Consider the following 22,231-nt stretch of genomic DNA (forward strand, 5'->3'; position numbering starts at 1 on the left):
AATACTTATAATACTACTACTAATACTAACAGTAATACTTATAATACTACTACTAATAAAAATATGTACGCGATGTTTCAAGGCGCGGTGACGTGTTGCTGCCTGTGCCCTGTCATGCGGACGGTGACATCATCAGCCGCTGTTAAGTAACGGGAGGAGGAGACAGGCTCGAGCGGAGAAGGGCCGCCCGCGCCGCTGCATCTTCTCGGGGACTATCAACAGGGAGCGCAGCCGACGACAGAGCCAGGAGCTGGGGGTATGAACGCCGCGAGAATCCGCTCCCATCCTCCGCTGCCCGGTCCCCTGTCCGACTGACAACCGCCGGATCAGCAACTACACGGAAGCAGCTCTCGGTCGAACCCAGTATCGGGTGAGTGGCGGGTCGGGGAACCGGGGAAACCAGGGGGGAAAAGCGGCCCGATCCGGCCGAGGGAGAGTCTCGCATTCACGGCTTACAGGAGAGGGGGGGGAGGGGGCTAGCATCGAGCCTGGCTCTCCACACAGGCTCCGTACATGGGTGCGGCTCCAGGGGGAACGTTAAACACGTCTGCCTGAGACACAACGACACATCTCCAGCGTTTATTTTAAACATTTTGATGAATATTCACGGTTATTTCCATTAGCTTGCTCTTAGCTGCTAGCACTTCTCCACCGTTGATGCCCGCGGTTCGGTTGCTATTCTCCAACCAGCGTTACTCCCTGTCCGCGGACTCAACACGTTCGGCTTTCTGAACACCGCCGCTGTTAACGTATAGAATCGCAACTCATGCCGAAGCTGTTCGCGTAGATTTAAATTCTTCCTCCATTCTTCTCACAGCCACGAAAAGCTGCGCACACCTGCCGCTACGTTTGTAAAACCCACACGATTCACAGTGAGATTTTGAACGTAAGGTGTATTTTTTTTAACGTATGTGTTGCATGAATGTGTGTATTCGTCATGGAGAGAGTGTGTGTGTGTGTGTCTGTGTGAGTGTGTGTCTGTGTGTGTGTGACAGCTGCCACAGTGTGAGAGGCGTTCCACTGTGATTGTGAAATCTTCTGGCTACTTGTGTTTTTTTCCTTGTTGTGTCACGTTTTGCACCAGTGGTTGTGTTCGAGTTCGAGAAATACACGTTTATTTCCCACTCGGAACATCCTGTGTCCGACAACCAGCATCCTGTAGGCGATTACTACCATCAGGGCACGTGCTGTTATTGTACGTGCAGTGTGACCGAGTAATTCCACCAGCGTCTCTTCACACAGGCCCCTACATGAAACATAACGCACCGCTGCCCAGTTTCAATGTGTTTTGCAATTTGCGTTTTAATACAATAGATTTCTTGTCTTGATGACCACTGTGCAGTTTTGCCCTTTACATGCACCTTAAAGAGATAGTTCACCCAAAAACTTCAGATGGAGGTGTTGGGTGAAGCTGAGTCCACAAAACACTTTCAGGGGTAAATGACGTTGCAGCCAAATCCAAAGTAAATGGTGCCAGATTCTTAAAATGTAGCTTGTGTGCATGTGAACTTGAACGCAGCTCCAGAGGACATTGAGCCTAAAAGTGTGGTGTAAATGACAGCGTTTTTTTGGGGGGTGTTCTGTCCCTTAGAAATAAAAATTCACTCGTTATCTACTCACAACTATGCTGATGGAGGGGCGGGTGAAGTGTTTGAGTCCACAAAACACCTTCAGAGTTTCAGGGGTAAACAGCGTAATTGTGAATGCGGCAAGAACTTTCATTTTTGAGTGAAGTATCCATTTAAAATGGTGCCATCAAACGTCACAGCTGTCGGAGGGGTATTTGGGGTTCTGTGTCTTACCCAGTGACACTTGTGGACACGTGCAATGGTCTGGAGGAGCGGAGGGTTTAACCACCGAATCGACAGAGTGTCAAATATGTAGTGAAAACACTGGTTTAAAGTTGTGTATTGCACTTTCTGAACCAAGCTATCATCATGGGCACTTATGTAGTTAAGCCGGACGATCCAGCCAAAAAATGTATAAAGATAAAAAGAATTCACGTCATAAATATTGCTAATTATCACCATAAATGTCATATTATTATTTAAGTGTAAAAGACAGATTTTTGCTTGGTAGTGAGGGTTGTGGTTTTAAACTCTTCTTTATGATCAGAGAATGTCAAACTCTTGATAAACAACAAAACACTTCACAAGTGTGAGGCTGATCAGTCGTCACTCACAATGCGTAAGCATATTGATGTATAATGGACCTTTGTGTTATTGCTAAAGATTTAAATAATATTGCAATCATTATTGGTATTGTTCATCTTAAACCCAAATTCATCTGCATCCATAACTTATAGTATAGTGCTTCTGTGGCTCACATTATCTTCCAGTGTGTTGAGTCCGCTAATGTTTTCACTTGAAATGAGGACAACACAGGTTTTAAAGTTGGATTCCTTTCTCAAGGTTCAGGTGATCCACATTGACAGCATAGCAGACATAACTATTGAAAGCTATCGCTGGTTTCTGCAGCTCGGTTACAGCGGAGTTCAGTAACCTCTGAGAAGATTTATGTTGATGTAAAGAATGTTTGTTTGGAAGTAAACTCAATACAAGGGACAGGTTCAGCAGATTATGTGATCGGCTATTTGCTTGAGTCATCCGAAAAGCAGAAGTCGTCTGACAGTGTTTTGTTTTGGGACTTCTCGGTTGTCATGAGAATAGTTCATGTTTTCTATAGAGGATGTAGATTGAGGTCACACGAAGTGGAGCACAGGAATCCATACAGATGATACAGTCTATTTCATTCACTGTCCTATTGAATTGCCAACAGGGCACATGACATGAACTCCTATGATAGATCAGAGCCCGAGCGGAAGAGTTATTTGAAGACGCACCAGTGCTACATTTGGAACCAGGGTCCACTGTTTCTATAAAGAGCACAGTTTGTTTACATGACATTCCCAAATTACTGGTTAGGAAGCAAATCAGTGTGATGAATGCTTTGATGCATTCTGTGCAGCACTTTGCTTTCTGAAGTTCGCTGCACAGAGTTGTCTTAGGGCCTTGACACACATAAAGCCAGCCAGCGCTCCGCAGGGCTGCTCATGCCTTCGCTCCCTTGGCAGTGCCGGCACAGAACAGTAGAGAGCTTAGTCTTTGCTTTTGCAGTGGCTGCACAATGTGGTGTGGTGGAGCGAGTACTAAATAAATGATGATCCTGCCCCGGCGTCACGTGCAGTTCAGCTCAGAAGACGCACTTCATTTCCTTGTGTGTGCCAAGTCCTAGTACTGATGCAGCAGCTGATTCTGATCCACTCCTCTTCGAAGTTGCAACTGGCATTTCCGTTTTTTTTTTGTATATCATTTTCCTCCTGTTCCTGCGTTTGTTGATCTCAGTGCAGCTACCTCCCCCCGCTCCCAGTTATCCCACAAATCTAATCATGTGTTTCTGGAGGCCAGACAGCTGTTTGCTGATCAACAAGCCCTTCTTAGGTTACATCCTCACACAAACACGTGGTCAGTTCAGCATTGTCTGGGATTGACGATCATCATGGGAGCAGCTGACCGGCTCTGGTCAGAATATCTTCCCTCATCTACCATTTGGGAAGTTGAGAAAAGAGTTTCATTGTTCTTATGTTCACTTTACAGTTGCTCATCCTATAGTGTTTCAGGGTCAATGGTGAGAGAATAGAAGAGCCATACAGACAAGCTAACCTGGTGTCATTTGCCGTCTTCTCAACATAACTTTGTTGTTTATCTGTGACAGACACAACTTCAACCATGGAGCTGAGAGTGGGAAACAAGTACCGGCTCGGCAGAAAGATAGGAAGCGGCTCCTTCGGGGACATTTATCTCGGTAAGTGAAAATAAGAGTTTTTTTCTGTATATTTGCACATTTTACCCAACTTTCCATTTTGTCTCCGTTAACAGTCACCATAACCTGATTTTATTCAATGCTAAAATCAGCATTGGAAATGCCTCCAATACTGCTGAAAAGGCCGGGCATTGATCGAGTATGTGATCTATGTCCGATCCGATACCACGTCTTTAAAGTATACAAGTTTCACCCAGATAAAACTGCAATTGTCTTACCAGAAATCACTTTTTTCTTTGCAAAATCAAATCAATTCCATACAGGGTTAACATTATACAGCTGTTAAATATATATTTTTTAAATGCAGTGGTAGTGGATCTGTTCTCTGTAGTGGCCGATACACAAAGTCTAGGTATCGATGTCAGGATGGAAAATCTCTGGTATTCATCTTTCTGTCCTGGTGCTGGCGAATTTTCCATGGCTTTTAAATCTGTGATGTTTTTTGTGTGTCCCCCAAGGTGCCAACATTGCCACTGGTGAGGAGGTGGCCATCAAGCTCGAATGTGTAAAGACCAAACACCCACAATTGCACATTGAAAGCAAGTTTTACAAGATGATGCAAGGAGGAGGTAAGAAGTCAATACAGCTTTGACATGCAAGACTTTTCAACACCCCCCCTGTAGGAAATACTTTGAATCCTTAGAACACAAGTCTGTCATGTTTTCAAATCGTTGCAATATGAATCCATCATACGTTAGCCCTCACAAATTCTAAATGAAATGTTATGTTGTGTAAAACTCACTATATTTAAAAATATCATATAAATGGTATTCACAAATACTTGATGATAAACTTAATATTGTGTGTGTGCACTTGTGTTCTAGTCGGTATTCCGTCGATAAAGTGGTGTGGTGCGGAGGGAGACTACAACGTGATGGTAATGGAGCTGCTCGGTCCCAGTCTGGAGGACCTGTTCAACTTTTGCTCCAGAAAGTTCAGCCTGAAGACTGTCCTGCTTTTGGCAGACCAGATGGTACGTCTTGTCTCTAACGTCAGGGGTAATAGAAGTAAGACAGTTTCACAGAGTCTGTTAATATCTCCCCATGTGGAACTGTTCTGTTTACGAGCAGAAGGCACAGATGTAAAATGTATGATCTAGGTCATATGAATTTTGCTTGTTGGTGCATGCTCGTATATAAACATTGCACACGAATGCCCTAAGGCTTGTTTAAAGAATGTAGATGACTTGATGTCCACAACTCTTGTGCATCCACTGTACTGAACAACTCTGGCCTCTGCTAAGACAGAACTTAATTTCATGGATTGCTCTCTCAAGCAAAATTCATCTCACCTTTTGTTCTAACAGCCAACTTGCTGTGTCAGTCCTTTATATGGGTTATTGACTCTCCACGTATAGCCTGGGATCATCACCTTCTGGTGTCTGGTGTTCAATTATCAAGTGCGGGCCAAACGGCCTGTAAAATGTGACCTTGTGTTCATGTCACCATGACACTCCACTGTATCCTTTACGCGTACAGAACGACAGTTTTGTAATTACTAGTCTCACCTGTGCTCTTCAGATCAGCCGCATTGAGTACATCCACTCCAAGAATTTCATCCATCGGGATGTGAAGCCTGACAACTTCCTCATGGGGCTCGGCAAGAAGGGCAACCTGGTGTACATCATTGACTTTGGCCTTGCCAAAAAATACCGGGATGCCCGCACGCACCAGCACATCCCTTACAGAGAGAACAAGAACCTGACTGGCACGGCACGCTATGCCTCCATCAACACACATCTTGGAATCGGTAAGGTCCCCTTTGAAACACTTCTTTTACTCATTCGTGTTGCGTCTTGACCCTGTCACTCACACTCTGTTCTCAGGCAGTCCTGTTATTACAAGAAAGCTTCACTTAGACTTGTTGTGATTTATGTGTTGATTTTCGGTCATGTTTTAAGCAAACATAAATATAGCAGGATGCTGAGTGTTCAGCCCAGTTCAGAATCTTTCCTTTGCAGTCAAATGGAAAGAAATGTTGATTTTTTAAAAAATATTTTAAAATGATTTGTTGGTTCATTAATAATAGTTATATTTAATTGTATTCATAAGAACATTCATAATGGTGGTGTCCTCGGCTCTATCAGGGTCTTATCCTCTTCCACTTTATGAGCTGCTCCAATACATCATGTTAATGTGATTCATCAGAGCTGGCTTATGATGAAATCTCTGTGTACATGAAGCTCAACCCTAGCATGGAGATGTAATGCACTGTATTATGTGCTAGATTATACCCATCACTTATCTTAAAAGTCTCCTCTCCGTACTGATGGTCTCAGGTTTTTTTTTTTTTAATCTTCTAACTGGTTCTTTCTGGATTTTTTTTCAGCAACTACTTTTAAGACTATTCTGCTTAATGTTGGCCATTCCTCCTCTCTCAGTCTTTGTTGACACACCCTCTTAAGGTTGGATGATGCGGGGGAATAGCTCTCATGAGAATGGAAAAGGAAGGAAATGCCATTTGGGATCGAAGGCAGCTCTGTTGTGGTGTTGTCATTTCAACCTTTATTAGACATTCTGCAGAGCTTTTTATATGGTTACCTGTTTAAATAGTTGTAGATTCAGTAAGTTATTAATCTGCTATGTATTTGGGGTTTAGGTTAGATGCCAACTGGAGAGATGAATGAAGTGAGTGTAGGATGGAGCTAGAACCATCACTGTTCTAATATTTAACCTTAATCTGTGTATATGTGTTTTATGATTAACACGGACTTTGTTCTCAGTAAGAAGTGCCACATGAAAACCTTATTTATATTATTAGGTCAAGGAAATCTGTGTTCTTGATGCAATGCAGATTTGCTGACATGTAGTGCAACTAGAAACTACCCACAAATCACAACACAACCATTGTCTGTCACATATAGATATTGGTAAACCACTAATACTGAATGAAATATTTGAGCCACATATGACTAATCTAGTAACCACCAAAAACCCCTCAGTTTCCCCTCTATAGACATGCAGAGCAAGATAAATAGTTTGGCCAGGTTGAGACACATTTCCAAGCCTAGTTCATTAATGGAACTCATCTTTTTTCTGTTTCTAGACAACATTTTATTAACTATTAATTGTGCCGATTGACAAACCACTATAAACTATGACTCATACGATTAGGCATACATTCCTGAGCTTTTCCACTCACTCCTCTATGCTCTCTCTTGTTTTCTGTCCACAGAGCAGTCCAGACGTGACGATCTGGAGTCTCTCGGCTATGTCCTCATGTACTTCAACCTGGGCTCCCTCCCCTGGCAGGGCCTCAAGGCTGCGACCAAGAGACAGAAATATGAACGAATCAGCGAGAAGAAAATGTCCACACCTATTGAGGTTCTTTGCAAAGGTTACCCTTGTAAGTGATGTTTCTGTGTTACCTCTGTGTATTTATGCAGTAACATATCCACATTTGTAAAATAATATGCCACTGTGGTACTCCTCAGTATGGAACCAAACCTTGACATTACAAATGTTACCTGATTAAAATCCATTAACGACGTTGATCCTCTTATTTGTTCTCCTACAGCTGAGTTCTCCACATACCTGAATTTTTGCCGTTCACTTCGTTTTGATGACAAGCCAGACTACTCCTACCTACGACAGCTCTTCAGGAATCTTTTCCACCGACAGGGCTTCTCCTATGATTATGTCTTTGACTGGAACATGCTCAAATTTGTAAGTTTACATCAGGTGTTTCTAACTGAATTGATTAATTCGTTAATTTGCATGAAAATCCAAATTCCAAACTGCTAATGATATAATACAGATAATAAACAGCTATTTTTGTCAGTGGAGAAGTTTTAATAAGGCTGTTTTAACTGTCAGGGTGCCAGTCGGACAGCTGAGGATGGCGATCGGGAAAGGAGGACGGGAGACGAGAGGGATGAGCGGATCGGAGGAGCCCCCAGGGGCTCTGCATCGCGAGGCCTTCCTCCAGGTCCCAACCCTGGAGCTCCCAACAGAGTCAGGAATGGGCCAGAACAGGCAATCTCTAACCCAGCCTCACGGGTCCCACAGTCTGGTGAGTTTTCTGCTCAGGTGCCAAACTCCTGTCTGTCTTTTAATAAACGTTATCTGTTATTAAAAGACTGTAGCAGATATGAGCATCAGATACGGTCAGTTCTCAACTCAATGAATGAATGAATCATTTCAGGGAACACGTCGCCACGTGCAATTTCTCGTGCAGAGAGGGAAAGGAAAGTGAGCATGCGTCTCCATCGTGGTGCTCCTGCCAACGTATCGTCCTCTGACCTCACAGCCCGTCACGACCAGTCCAGAATTTCCACATCCCAGGTGAAGAAAAAAAAAACACTACTTCTTTCATCATGTATTAAAGCATCAGTATCAGGACAATATTTTCATTGGGTGAGACCTATCATTGCAAAATGTGTCACAGGTACTGGATGTCTTGTACGTGAATGTGAGACAGCAAATTCTTCCTCTTTAGTCTAAATCTGTTTCTTCTGCAGGTCAGTGTGCCATTTGAGCACATGGGGAAGTAGAACTATTTTGGCTCTGCATGCACATGGAATTGACAGGTAAGCTCTACTTTCACTCATGTTTTCACATGCTGACTGCAAAAATACACTTCTCACCAACACATGGCCTTCTCTACTAACTGACAATCCACTTGTTGTTGCAGGGCTGCAAGATATGTCCATCGCTCTGGTTTATTTTCCTTTGTTTTTTACCTTGTCTTATTACAAGATGATTGCCAATGGACACGTGGATCTTTGGAAAAGGACAATAATTTTTTAAAGGATCCAGAGAAGTACATGACAGCATCCAACATGCACTCTGTCATGAACCCTTTTGCTGATCCCTGGATCACCACCACCACTATACAAAAAAAAACTAAATAAATGAATGACAGTGCTTAGCCATTGTTACTCCCTGGTTGCTCTTACCTGTTTCCCCTCTTCCTCAAAGCATTCCCTCAGTACCCTCTGTCTGACAAATGTGAACTGTTAGCATCAAAGAAGCAAAATGGTATCAGGGACACATGCATGTTATGATATAGGCTTAGTACAGATTTATCCTTTTCAGTTAAATCAGCAAAAGCAACTTTGAAATGAATTTTGTCTATCTGTCATGAAGACATCTTAAATTGAACCTTATTTTGAGTTTATGTCTGTGTATTTTTCAAAGACGTAACTGCTAAAAGAAGAAGAGGTAGGTGGGGAGAGGGGTAGAGCACAAAAAGAAAGGAAACTTTGAAAAGGACAAGTAAGTGATGTTTTAGCTGTTGTACAGTAACGTTTCTGGTGAAGTAGGAAGTGGTCCTTGCTTGCCCTTCATCCATCATGTTGTGACGATGTTCTTTTCCTCAAACTCTGCCACCAAAACCTCCACCACCCCTTTTTATTTTGCCTGTTCTTAATTGTGTGTTTTCTTTTGGGTTCTAATGTGAGTGGGTAAGGTGAAGAATGACCATAGATATTGCAAAGACACACTCCCAAGTCTTGAGGGACGCTCCTCAGGAAATTCTCATTGTATTTGACCAGAGACCATAGCTGCCCGATTTGGCTAACAAATAGTGGCTGCAATTTTTATGATAGTTCTTAATGTTACCTTTTGTTATTGGAGGTCATAGGGGAGGGGGCAGGATCTGATGGGGAATACAGTGGGGGGGGGGCATCCAATGATTTTTATTTTAATGTTTACTCCACTGTAAATAATTTTTTTTATTTTGATGTAAAGGCAAAATGTGGTTGTTTGTTTTAAAACTGTAAAGTAGAAAAATGCATACTATTGACAAAAATAGGGGCTGGGTTCAGAATTTTAGGTATTTAAAGTACTAAAATGGAGGGATGGGCTATTATTGCTTTGCCAGCTGGGTCATCCTGTTTGTGTGAGTGTGCGTGCGCGTGTGTGTGAAAGATGGAAAATGATACAGAAAATCCCTGCTTAGAATACACGATTAATTTTGTCTTTGTATGCAGATTGTTTTTATCTTCGTCCTCTCGGCTATTTATGTTAAACTATTTTATCTGTCTGTAATAACTTTCTGTTTTTATTATCTTATCTTTGTTTCATTTCATCCTCCTGTAATTTATTAGATTGACCTTGTTCAGTTTTTTCTCCACCGATCACCTTTGCTCTTCTGTTATGCTTCAACGCTCGCGTGTCCGCCCCATAATGACGCACGGGGCTTTTAATATTCCTTCTGCAAAAATCACATCCTGCTAGTTTCATGTCACCTTTTGGATTTTGACCTCCAGCAGCCTCGATGATGTCACTCCGGATAAAACATACATAACCGATGCAATTGCAGGGATGTGTAAATAGCAGTGTACTGTGTGTAAATCACTTTGTACAGGCCACCGTGACCCAGTGGCAGTGTAACTGTTGGTCTGGAGGAGGCTGAGGCGATGGGGGTGGGGAGGGGGGGGTTTCACTTTATGTATTGTGTACTGATAGCTTGTACAGTTCTTTAACACACTTTATTTACAACAGTATTTGTGTATATTTTATGAATTAATAAAAATGAATAACGTTGCTCACACCTTGCAGCTGCTGGTTGTTTTTCATTGTGGGGGGGCGGGGGGTGCACAGATAATCACGACCCTGGGAAATTAAAGCTGCGCCACTGCGCATGCGCCGGGAGCCGAGTATTCGCTGGCTGCTGATGTGGAGGAAGTAACGGTGTGTGGCTGTTAGCTGTGGCCGGGAAGTGGAGAGAGGATTCTGCATCCTCCGGAGGAGCTCATCGTTTTATCTGCGAGCATCGCTGCGTGAAAACGCGTTTGTTTGTTTTTTTTCCTTAATTCCAGCTTTTGTTTAAACAACGCAGGGAAGCTAGCGCCAGGCTAACCAGGCTAGCTTTAGCTTTAGCTAGCAGTGGACGCTCAGCTGCAGACACTCGGCAGGTTTGTGGGAAGAGAAGAAGAAGAAGAAGCAGGTTTCTGGGGTTCGAACAACGATGTGTCGATCAGATAAGTGCCTGGATGTCGTCTGAAGTTTAACACTCGGCCATATTGACTTAGTTGAGCTGCTCCAAAGGTTTTTACAGTCGACTTGAGATGATGATGAGCTAAATTGATGCTTGGACTGAAACAGATCTAACAACTGCAGAGGTGAGTACTGAGGGAATGGCTTTTTTTTTTCTAAACACGTTTTTCAGCCTAATTTGTTGTTTAGATATCCTCCATGCTGAATTTCCAGTGAGCATGATGTCACCCTGTCTTTAAAACGCAGCACAGCTTTCTGTGCACACAGATCTAAAGGTTGAAACCACCCTCTTCTTTTCTACTGAGGGTTTGTTACAGCTTCACTTAGCACGATGGAAGTGTTGTGGTCTCTGGATGAGCACGACCTCAATTCCCTGATGCTTCCCTGTATGTTTCAGACAGCCCCCCCCCCCCCCCTCGAGCACTTATGATGGGCTCTCACAAAGACTGCTGATTCGATCGAGGTCAAAGTACAAAGCATGTTTTGAAATCTGTCAACAGGACTGATGAGTTGCTTCTGTCCCTTGTCTGCGGCCCACAGAGATGCATGAGCTTTGTTTTTGTAACCTCTGTCATTCACCGCTAACTTGTGTGTATGTCTAACTTCATGGTTTACAGAAGTCAATTTGCAAACTACTGTTTTAATTCATCAGATGAGGCAAAAATGGGGAAAAAAGACCTCCCCTGATATCAGTGTATTGTGTTTTACATCTGTTTGGACAAAGAAATGTTAAATAGTCCAGTTGTTGTTAACCACTTTGAAATGCTTGTAAATTAAAACTGCCATATCAGAAAACATTGTGCAAGATGATTCACTAAGTGATTTCTTTGTATTAAATAAGAGAAAGGGAATACCTTTATCGGCTGACGTATTGCACAGCCCTTAATTGCACCATTTAAAAGTTTGGTAAAATATAGACAATTCATATTGTAGCTACAGGGCAAAGCCATAAAACTGTATTGATAACTGTGTTGATAAGTGTCATCAATTACAGTAAAACAAATGTCCAATATTTGTTCACATAATGTCTATGCATCTTAAAAGCCCAGTGAGGAGGTAAAACACTTAATTGATCCGCCTCAAATGTGTTAAATGTTTTAGCTTTTTCATTCTCTGCCCACAAAGAAGTGTTTATAACCACAACCACAACCAATGTAAAAGAAATAATAATGGGTTAACATTGTCAGTATTGTCTGATATGGACATTTTGTCTTTGGTCATATCTCCCAGCCTTATCACTCGCTCTGTCTTCCTGGTGTTTCTTTATAAAAAAGAGATTTATTTAGAAAGTTGAGTCTGTGCGGTTCTAAATTAATTTCCTTGATTACATACTGATGTGTTCCTTATTAGTGATTGAGGCCCTGGTGAGCAATATGAGTCATCCATGATCACCTGCTGTGCCCGCCTATATTTAGCTGGTGCACTGAAAGTCTTGAAATTAGTTTTCCCTGTGAATGATTCGATTATTGCCTTCCTGGAATCCACACCTTGACAGTGATGTAGTCAGAGAGCTGACAGCACTCAAGAGATCTACAGTAACTTGTTTTCATTTCCTAATGTTTCCAAATCTGTGCGGAGGGACTGTGTGTTACACACCACTTGTCTTATATACACTTAGCAATCTTTGTTGATATTTCAAGGTTTTCCAGTGGGTGTGATATCTTCCCATTCTGCTGATGTGGCAGTGATGCAGTGTGTTAGCATTAAGATTGTCAGTGTAACTCTGATGAAGACAACTTACTGGTTTATCCTTTTTTTTTTGATAATGAACGTTGAGAAAAGAGCATAAATATGAAAGTGAGTCATCCAGTGTGTCACATCTTTCCCATCTACAGTTTATGCTCATATAATGGCTACTGTGTCATTTGTGGAGCAAAATAAGAACGTCATTTTACAGAGTGAGCATCTGGATGACGTTTCAGTATAGTTTCCCTCCATGTCAGCTTGATGTCCAGAGTCTACCATGAACCTGTGGCCAGAGCTCTCACTGTGTTGAGCCTGCACTCTGGGGCTGATTAGTGGAAAGGTATATGTTCCGTGAAATATGTTTGTGTTTAGTGCGTTCTTTAGCCACGCAGCGCTCCTTTCATCCCTCAGTATATCACTGAGGAAGAATTGAGTGGAAATTGGGTCAGCAGCGCTCAGCTCATCGCTGTCACAAAGATTTGCTGTGTTTGAGTGATAATGCCTTCACCAAGCGCTGGCGTGTTTTTATTTTATTTTCATTCTTTATAAGCCTCTCTGCACCCACCTACCTTATGCCTCCTCTTTTCACTCTGTTTTGATCTCATGTTATCTGTCTATCCACACAATCGCTTTTACACTGTAAATCTGTGGACCGTCCTACTTTGCTCTGTGTCTGTTTTTGTTTTCTCGTTCTAAAATCAGCGGATGTTGGATAGAGATTTAGGTCTTTCACTGTTGAGGCCTGTTGTGATGCATTTACACATTTTTTTTATTCAGGCTTTGCAGCTGAATCTTTTTGACCAATAGTTAGCATCTTCATTGATGAAGTCTCTTCTACACCCTGTCTCTTTATACAGATGAGTCAACTCTGGCAGCGAGACATACCCCTTTCAGAGAGGTTGGGGAATGAGTCTCCAGTTGGCCTCGCCCCTGGGTTGCCCGCCACTGTGACCCCACAAGGATCCAACTCCTCTTTGGTACCAGAGGCCCCAGTCGCCACACCAGATCAGCCATTTTTCCTCATGACCTCCACTGCCCAGACTATATCAGGCTTTTTTGTTTGGACGGCTCTTCTAATCACATGTCACCAGGTAAGAGGACCCTCTCATTGGAAAGTTGAAACTTAAGTTATAACTGCAAGGTTTCAGGTTTTCTCTCAACCAATGTAGCTATTTTATCCAATAATAAGTATCTATGTCCTTTTGATCATGAGGATCTAGGAGGTAGGAGGCCAGAATAACACACCATGTGTCATGGGACAACTTGTTGTGGTCGTATTAAAATGAATGAGGAGTTAGTCACATTGCACCATCAGTCTAAACACAGTTTAAGTATCGTTAAGCATGATACAAAAACCCTATGTGCTTCCTCATGTGTCACTCTGGGTGAGACTTAATACCAATGTCTAAAAGAGGCTGTGGCTGCATCTGAGTTGTTGCCTTGCCAGCCTTCAGGCAAACGGGTTAAGCTGGAGTACAAAACCGAATTCTTACACATTGTTTTTCAAATCCACGCACTGTTCACCTTCTTTTTCTTCGTCCCTCTTCTTAATTTTTTTGGTCAAATCTGATTGACTGAAATTGTTGATGCCCGTGAAACATACCCAGCCTTGGGCACACTTTTCAAGTAGCGCAGCTACAGAGGAAGTATGGCAAGATCTGAGTGAGCGCTTCCTTTACTGCTGCTTGTCTGCGTAGTAAGACGTCATGTGTTTTAGCTTCTCGTGTCATTAACAGTGGTGTTGTGAATCGTCAATGTGTAGTCTTAGTGTTGCCGTACAGAGGATCGGTGCTGTTTGCCTCCTTTGTGTCAGTTTGTCAGCCTTCACGTTACAGCTTAGGTTCATGATTTGTCTCCCATTGGCGGCTGATGTCCTTCACATACAGGGTTTTAGAGGAGCCTTCGGTCCCTCTGGCAACAGGTGGCTCTGACTTCACTAGGACGCCGTCAAAGAACAGGGAATGTGTGTGTGTGTTGTCTGAGAGAGAGAGAGGTGGTGTCAGAGGAGGGATGAGGGTCACTATAGCAACAAGCCCTACGAGCAGAGTGCATTATCCCGCTTGGTGTGTTGTCACCCACTCTTTGTTATACCTCAGGTGTGTCTGTTTACAGACCAGGAAAGGTGATAGGTGGGGCATTATGTAAGTGGAAGTGAGCCGGAGAGTGCAGACAGAGGTGCTGCTGACAAGGCCCACCCTGTTCTTCCTGCTGTCTGCTGCTCTGACTTGGAGTGATAAAAGCCCAGTATCAATTACCTGTAACAACCCTATTGTCGGTGCACACACACAACACACTCTACAGACACACACTACTCCAGTTTCTGACTCACGCACATTTATACAGACTGTATTGATGATAACAGGTTTCATGAGGTAACAGTTAGTTTCAGCTAACTCAGTTATTTTAAGTTGTAGTTTCAAAGGGGGGAAGCTGTTCCATATTCACTTTTCATTTTTACCAAGAAGGTGTTGTTTCCACACCTGTCTGTGTTTTGGTTTTCTGGTTGGTTGGTTTGTTTGTTTGTCACCAGAATTATGCAGCAACATATAGAAGACTGATGTTGGAGTCACTAAACCTGTGACTTTTTACACAAAGTTCTCAGATTTCTGACCTTGTCACTTACTTATTTTGATCTATCTCATTTTGATTGTCTGCTTCTTTTTAGATCTACATGCATCTTCGTTACTACAGCTCTCCTAATGAACAGAGGCACATCGTTAGGATCCTCTTCATAGTCCCCATCTATGCCTTCGACTCCTGGCTCAGCCTTCTTTTCTTCACCAACGAGGAGTATTACGTTTACTTTGACACAGTCCGAGACTGCTACGAAGGTGAGTGGATAGAGAAATGAAATGCAATGAACTGGTACATTTTCTGCTGCAGGCTGGATTGCACAAAGGCATTTTTTACATGCACACTACAGGCGAATATTCACCACAGTGTTAAGAGTGAGCGCTTTGTGCTCCAGTGTGTGTCTTATTTGATTCCCAGTAGAAATAAGGGTGTGAGAATTGATGTGTTGTGATACCCCAGTGGCAGACGGCCTTTGCAGGGTCTTCAGTTACAAAGGTTGCCATCTTTGTTCTCATGTCTCCCTGGCCTGTTGGGATTGCAGGGGAGGGGAGACCTGTTTCCTAGCAACTATATGAAAACGAGCAAAGCCTTGAGAAGACTTTAAAAAAAAAAAAAGCAGATAAACCAAAACCTTGTTCTTTAACCCACCAGCCTATAATGCAAATACTGTCACTGGTTAAATAGCAATGCCAAAACCTGCTATTGTTAGATTAAAACAATGTTGATCTAATAAAGAAAATAGAGTGTTTGTAATAATGCAGCATCAACAGAGCCAGCACTGTGCTGTAGTGTTCTGGCACAGATTGTCAGTGTGCTAGAATAAGAGGCTTACCTTTTAAACTCAGCCACTTTGAACGGTAATGAGAGCCGGAGCAGTGGGAGCTGCTGTCTGTGGGTGACCCTGAGCCTGAGAACACCTGGGGCAGCAGAAGAAAAAAACATTCTGCTCAGGGACACCAATTACTGGGATCAGTGTGTGGTCCAGTCTGGTTCAATTAAAGTATGTGCGACTTCTCAGCACTGACGTTATTGATCAGTACACACAGTATGAAGTCATAGACTGTAAATAAAGATGGACGACATGACTGATTCCCAAAAAGTGAAGACAAAGCATCTCGATCGCCTTCTTGCTGGCTGACTGTAGTATAGGTCATAACCTCCACATTTTCCATGTTAGTGGATGGGACACAGACCAAACTGAAAAGTGAGACCTCGGCTCACTACTGCTCACCACACTCTGGCTACAAATCCACAAGATGGCAGCTTTTGTATGCAGGATATTTTGGCTTCATTTCTGGATTGTGGGAACTTGGGAAGAAGTGGAGACTTGTCTGCCCTCTTTATATACAGTCTATGCTGCCTGTATGCATAAGGTTGGATTTTAAATGTCATTATATTAATGTCTCATCAACAGTGATCTCAAGACAGGAATTTATTTCAGTCAACAGTTCAGCATGAGTATGTTTTATATGCACACTACGCCATCTGAAATATATTTGTTGTTCTCATTGGTGATGTCTGGTGTCATATTATATCAGTGTAGCTGGCCGCTTTGATTAGGATGATTACTTATGAGATCTGACCAGTGGATAAAACAGGACGGGATTAGGGACACACCTGTTGTAGCTTCACATTTAGGCCCATGATGCTGATGAAGAATAACACAAAACATAAAACATCATGTGTGAATACGATTTAGATCTTTATCAGTTGTAGTTATCTAACACATTACATGAGGGAACAGTAAAGCCCCACTTAAGATGTGCAGCTCACTTGTGTAAGACCATTATTGGTAGTGTGAATATAATTCTCCCGTATTATGTGACTCTGTTGTGTGGCAGCGTGACATGATCTTCAGCTCTCTCCAGCGTTTGCTTTCCTCTCATGATCCCGTCATTTCCCAGACTGCTGATGGGTGTGATTCACCTGTATGCTTGGAAATGGCTTGATATCCTGTGTTTGCAAGAGTTTTCTGGTGTTAAATATAATCTGTGAGTGATTTTACAGATACCAGCGATTACCTTAGAAACATTATTTTCTGTGTGTGACCCTGCAGCCTTTGTCATCTACAACTTCCTGAGTCTGTGTTATGAGTATCTGGGAGGAGAGAGTGCCATCATGGCAGAGATCAGAGGGAAACCTATTGAGTAAGTCTTGTTTGCTTCTTCTTCTTCTTCCTCTTTTGTCTTTGTCTTCTTCTTCCACTCCTCCTTCTTCTTGCTCTGCTTCTTTTTGTTGTAGTTATTGTACTTCTACTTCTTCCTCTGGTCCTCCCTCTTCTTTTTTTTCTCTTTTCTCATCCAAGTTCTCCTCCTTCCTCTACTTTCTCCTCTCCTCTTCCTTTTCTTTATTCCTCTCCTTTTCCCTTTTTCTTTTTAATGTTTTAATAGCCTGTTTGCCTTTTCAACTATTCGGACCTGGTATGACCTGTGTATTTCTCTATAGGTCGAGTTGTATGTATGGGACCTGTTGCCTGTGGGGAAAGACCTACTCCATCGGTTTCCTCAGGTTTTGCAAACAGGTACCAAACACCGTCATGGCTTAACCATTGTTACTTGTTGTTAGCCACTGTGGTTCTAGTTCAATTTAACTATCTTTAATATTCCATCATGTCTTTGTCTGTGAAAACTGGTTGTTGTCAGAAGCTTTAGATATTTTATAAGACTACAGCACCTATGAGTGAAAGAGTTCTGTAGCATTGCTGCCTTGTGCTGACCCTGTTTTCATCCTGATGTATTCATTCTGTCTTTTCTCCATCTCAATCTTCTTCAGGCAACTCTCCAGTTCTGTGTGGTGAAACCCCTGATGGCAGTGATCACTGTGATTCTTCAAGCCTTTGACAAATACAAAGATGGAGACTTCAAGTATGTTTCCACAGAAACTTAGAAATTCACATCATGGGCTTCTGCTCTGACTGCAGAGTTGAGCCCGACAGATATATAGATATGTAAATATCTAACATGCTTACATTTTGGAATGTCCCTCTCTCCTCCAGTGTGGCTAGCGGCTACCTCTATGTGACCATCATCTACAACATCTCTGTCAGTCTGTCGCTCTACGCCCTCTTTCTCTTCTACTTTGCAACACGTGAACTTCTTGTCCCGTACAGCCCCGTACTCAAGTTCTTCATGGTCAAGTCAGTCATCTTTCTTTCCTTTTGGCAAGGTGAGAGAAACACACACACACATACGCTGCTGCTACAATTTCTCTTTTTATTTGTTGTGTTGTGTTGTGTGGTGTGAATCTATCTAATCTGTTGCCAAAACTCAAATCATCTTTGTTTGAGTTAGGCATGCTGCTGGCCATCCTGGAGAAGTGCGGAGCCATCCCTCAGATCAGCTCTGCGGACTTCTCAGTGGGCGAGGGAACAGTTGCTGCAGGTTACCAAAACTTCATCATCTGTATCGAGATGTTCTTTGCTGCTGTTGCTCTGCGCCATGCCTTCACTTACAAAGTCTACATGGATAAAAGACTGGACTCATATGGTAAAAGAAGTGTGTGTGTGTGTGCATGTGTTTGGGAGTTTTTAAGAGGCTGGTATCTTTAAAAGTAAATTTAATTGTGTAAATAATGACAAAAGTTTACTTATTAGGTTGTTTTATTGTGTTACTCCATATAATCTGAATTTACAGGACTCTTGATATTCTGAATTCTACAGTCTTTCAGAACTGACTTCACCCCTTGTACTTTTCTATCTGAATATTTAGTCTTTCTCTTTTCTTCTGCTCTGTTTTTCTATTTCTTCATTCTTGTCTTCCTCGTCTCCCTTTTTCTCTTTTTCCTCTCTTCTCCACTGTGCTGCACTGAAAGGCTCATTTCCTATCTATGGACAGTACGGTAGGTCTGATGTCAGCTGTCTTTCATCTGTATCTGCAGTTTTGTTTGTTCCAGTGCTTTTTCTTTGTGTGTTTTCATTGTGGTTGGATATCTATTATTTCAACATGGTGTTTTCAGCATGAATTCAGTTGATGCATCTAGACTCATGGGTGTTTTGTTTTGTTTCCTTTTGCTCATTTGTTGTCAGTGAAATCAGGCGATGGACATTTGACCCATTTGTTTCTTCTGGCATATATTTGTCTTTTGTATGTTCCCCACTCTTTTGTAAATAATGAAATCCCTGCTTCCTAGTGAAACATTGATAACAGAATTATTTCTTCCATCCTGCTGATTCAATTTTACAAAAGTAGTTATTTTAGCCAACAAATTACCCTTGACAGTTTGATGAAAACAGTTTCTGTCATTTCATCCCTGTCTCTTGAATATTTCACCTTCCCCACTTCCAGGTCGCTGTGCCCCAATGAAGAGCATCTCCAGCAGCCTGAAAGAGACCATGAATCCAGGCGACATGGTCCAGGATGCCATCCATAACTTCTCTCCAGCTTATCAGCAGTACACCCAGCAGTCCACGTTGGAGCGAAGTGGGGGGCCACCCCTCTCCCGCAGCCACAGTAACCTCAGCACCCGCGGGGATAATGAAAAGACTCTGCTGCTCAGCTCAGATGACGAGTTCTAAGACTCAAACACACACACACACACACACACATACTCAGAAATTCACTATACTCAAATCAGATCTTTTGTTTCAACCAGAATGTGGAAGATTTGATTCGGGTCTTTGTCTTTTCTTTAACACGTGTGGAGAGCAACAAAAGATCAGATTCATGATACACTTGTGATTAGCAGACCGCAGGAGGGGAACGGGTGTTTTACAAGGAATAAGAGGAAACAAGGGTAGAAAGAGAGTGTGAAGAGAGACGAGTGTGTCGTTATAAAGTTAAGGAGGAGAGAGACGGGGAATATATGTTAATTTATAAAGGCCTTCGCTGATAGACATACAATATCTCCATTAATCTGCTGACTATGAATTAGTACAATTAACCATGCCTGCTTATGCTACACTTTAGACTCCACAACACGTCAATATAAGGTGTATGCAAGGGAAAGTGCCATCCTCATCTGAAACACACAGCCTCCTCCTTTCTTTCGTTTTTATACTGTTTCTTAATGCATACTCCTCCTCACACCTCTGCCAACTCTGCCTCTTACCGAAACATTGCCAAATGGGGGGAGCAGCCCCCTGCACTTTAGTCAATGAGACACACTGTCTTAAGATCTAGAATTGATTTATAGTCCAGAAAACAAAGGAGCCTTTGAATTGCTGTGCTTCGTTTTAATATATATAGCAATTGAAACGCAAATATTTTTTTATTTAAATGCTGTATGACCTTGATGGTAAAACTCATTTAAAGACGAAAACTGTTGTGTGTGTGTGTGTATGTGTATATACACATTATACATACATACATGTATATACATACACATTATGTGTATATCTTGATTTCTTGTGGGCTCATGTGCACAAGTGAATCCAAATGGTATTATTAGTATGACAGTGGCTGTTGGCCCAATTTGGGCTCCACGCACACTGTTATTGTTTGTGGAGCACAGAGAGAACAGCTGTAGGAGAGATTTGAGCGTGGGCATAGGGACTGACGGAAGGACAACACCCACACAGATTACTGAAGAAGCAACACTACAGAGCCCGCCCAGCTGTGATGTGCTGGGGATTATATTCCCTAATTAATGGCATTAGAGGCTGCACAGATCAGGCCTGCCACTGCTGGTGCTGCTTATAATGGCATCCCTGATATAGCAGCAGGAAGTGAGTCAGGACATTGGTCACTCCAGACAGACAAGGACATGTAAAGGCATTAAATCTGATTGAAGTCACATTTTCAATAAGAATATATGGGCATTAAAAGTTAGAAAATGTAAAATGAGTTAGAAAATATATGTTAAAGGGACACACGCTACAGAAGAAAACATTAATGCATGGTGGAGTGAGTCAAACCTTTGGGCCTGTCTGACATGCTCTTGTTTATTTTTATTTTGGGAAACAGAATTGGAACAGTTATTTCTGTTCCTATCTTTTACTTAAAAGACGATAGTAACTGTATTTGAATTGATGGTTCGTGCTGTTATCAACTGACGTTTAATGTGTTTTATCCGTGGCTGGTGTGGAAGATGTTTGTGAGTGAGACTCCTTCATGGCAGGACACAGTGGTGTAAAAGCTGACTAGATTATTTGGACAGGGGACATAAGGCGTAATGGTGACATAATGTACGTTGACGTTTTTTGTTTATGTTGAAAGCAGAATCCAAACAGATTGACTCAGTATTGACTGCAGGTAAACATACAGTACAATACAGTCCTCATGAGTAATGAATGTAGTCAGAAAATAAAACTAACAGCCATGCTCATCCTCAACAGTGCACAATCATTTACTTTTGAGAAAATTGTATTCAATTCAAATGTAATTGTTTAAATTGTGGAACCCAACACTAGTGGAAACAACAGTGAGTCTCTGGCTGTGACTGCTGAGCCATAATCCTTCCAAAAACCTCCTATACTCAATAATAAATGCGTTCACTTTTTGCTGAGCCTGCAGTTAAAGACAATGTCAGTTTATTCTGTTTACTTAACATTAACTTAATGGTATTGAAAAAGTGAAATTCACTGCCTCATGCTGTTACCTAGGGGCAAAGTATGTCCAATTTAAGTATCTTTATTCAAAACACTATCAGATGATAGTTTTGTTACTATGTGATTTTAAAGCTGAATATATTAAACCAGGAGTTTTATTCCAGAAAGGAAAGAATGTTGTAAATAGAGTTTAAACTAGGCACTGGAAACATTCATGATGACCGAGATGACATTGCCTGGTAATGTGCTTTGTTTTCATATTTTAAAATTTCATATATTCTCTTTTATTTCTCTTGTGTACTTTTTCATTTGTATATTGGTAAAGTTTTCTTGTGTTTTGATGCTATATCGCTTTCTGTTGGTGTTGACAAGGAAATAAAAGACAAATGGAAACAAGACATTCCTGCCATGGTTTTGTCAGAGAGCGTTTGCTTCTTAGCCTGACGTAAACACCACTGACACACACTTCACCTACATAGTTTTTGTTTGGTTTCTGAGCCACCAGTGAACAGAGTTTATGACAGAGTGTATTTGTGATGAGTGTGTTTTGCATCTAAAAATACAGTTGAGAACATCTGCACTGGAGAATTGGATTAATTCATATCCTACAAATGTGTAAATGATTTATGAATAAACACGTAAACAGAAGAATAGCTGCAGCAAACACTGATGATAATAATAATAACAGGAAGAAGTCAATCATACTTAGGGGCGGGGCTTTCCC

At 41.9% G+C, this 22,231-nt stretch overlaps 3 protein-coding genes across 4 annotated transcripts in view; 2 read left to right on the top strand and 1 right to left on the bottom strand.

The window, feature by feature from the left end:
- The window catches only part of plbd1a (phospholipase B domain containing 1a), a 125,342-nt gene that overhangs the window by 58,930 nt on the left and 44,181 nt on the right, over positions 1-22,231 (bottom strand). The window lies entirely within an intron of this gene.
- On the top strand, positions 107-10,317 carry LOC109641075 (casein kinase 1, epsilon). Its single transcript, XM_020105386.2, has 11 exons — positions 107-370; positions 3,715-3,804; positions 4,281-4,391; positions 4,647-4,795; positions 5,343-5,571; positions 6,997-7,167; positions 7,339-7,487; positions 7,638-7,833; positions 7,966-8,105; positions 8,282-8,350; positions 8,455-10,317. Exons 2-10 carry the CDS (start codon positions 3,729-3,731, stop codon positions 8,312-8,314), a joined length of 1,254 nt encoding a protein of 417 aa, XP_019960945.1. The 5' UTR covers positions 107-370; positions 3,715-3,728; the 3' UTR covers positions 8,315-8,350; positions 8,455-10,317.
- On the top strand, positions 10,404-21,905 carry LOC109641074 (transmembrane protein 184B). Of its 2 annotated transcripts, XM_020105384.2 has the most exons (10): positions 10,411-10,888; positions 13,307-13,540; positions 15,115-15,280; positions 17,080-17,170; positions 17,469-17,544; positions 17,796-17,887; positions 18,019-18,188; positions 18,314-18,508; positions 18,834-18,860; positions 19,307-21,905. In XM_020105384.2, exons 2-10 carry the CDS (start codon positions 13,307-13,309, stop codon positions 19,534-19,536), a joined length of 1,281 nt encoding a protein of 426 aa, XP_019960943.2. In that variant the 5' UTR covers positions 10,411-10,888; the 3' UTR covers positions 19,537-21,905. The 2 variants fall into 2 exon arrangements, with proteins under 2 accessions (XP_019960944.2, XP_019960943.2); XM_020105385.2 differs by lacking the exon at positions 18,834-18,860 and having other exon boundaries at positions 10,404-10,888.

This window comes from Paralichthys olivaceus, chromosome 5 (genome assembly GCF_024713975.1).
Source record: "Paralichthys olivaceus isolate ysfri-2021 chromosome 5, ASM2471397v2, whole genome shotgun sequence".
Classification (NCBI taxonomy): domain Eukaryota; kingdom Metazoa; phylum Chordata; class Actinopteri; order Pleuronectiformes; family Paralichthyidae; genus Paralichthys; species Paralichthys olivaceus.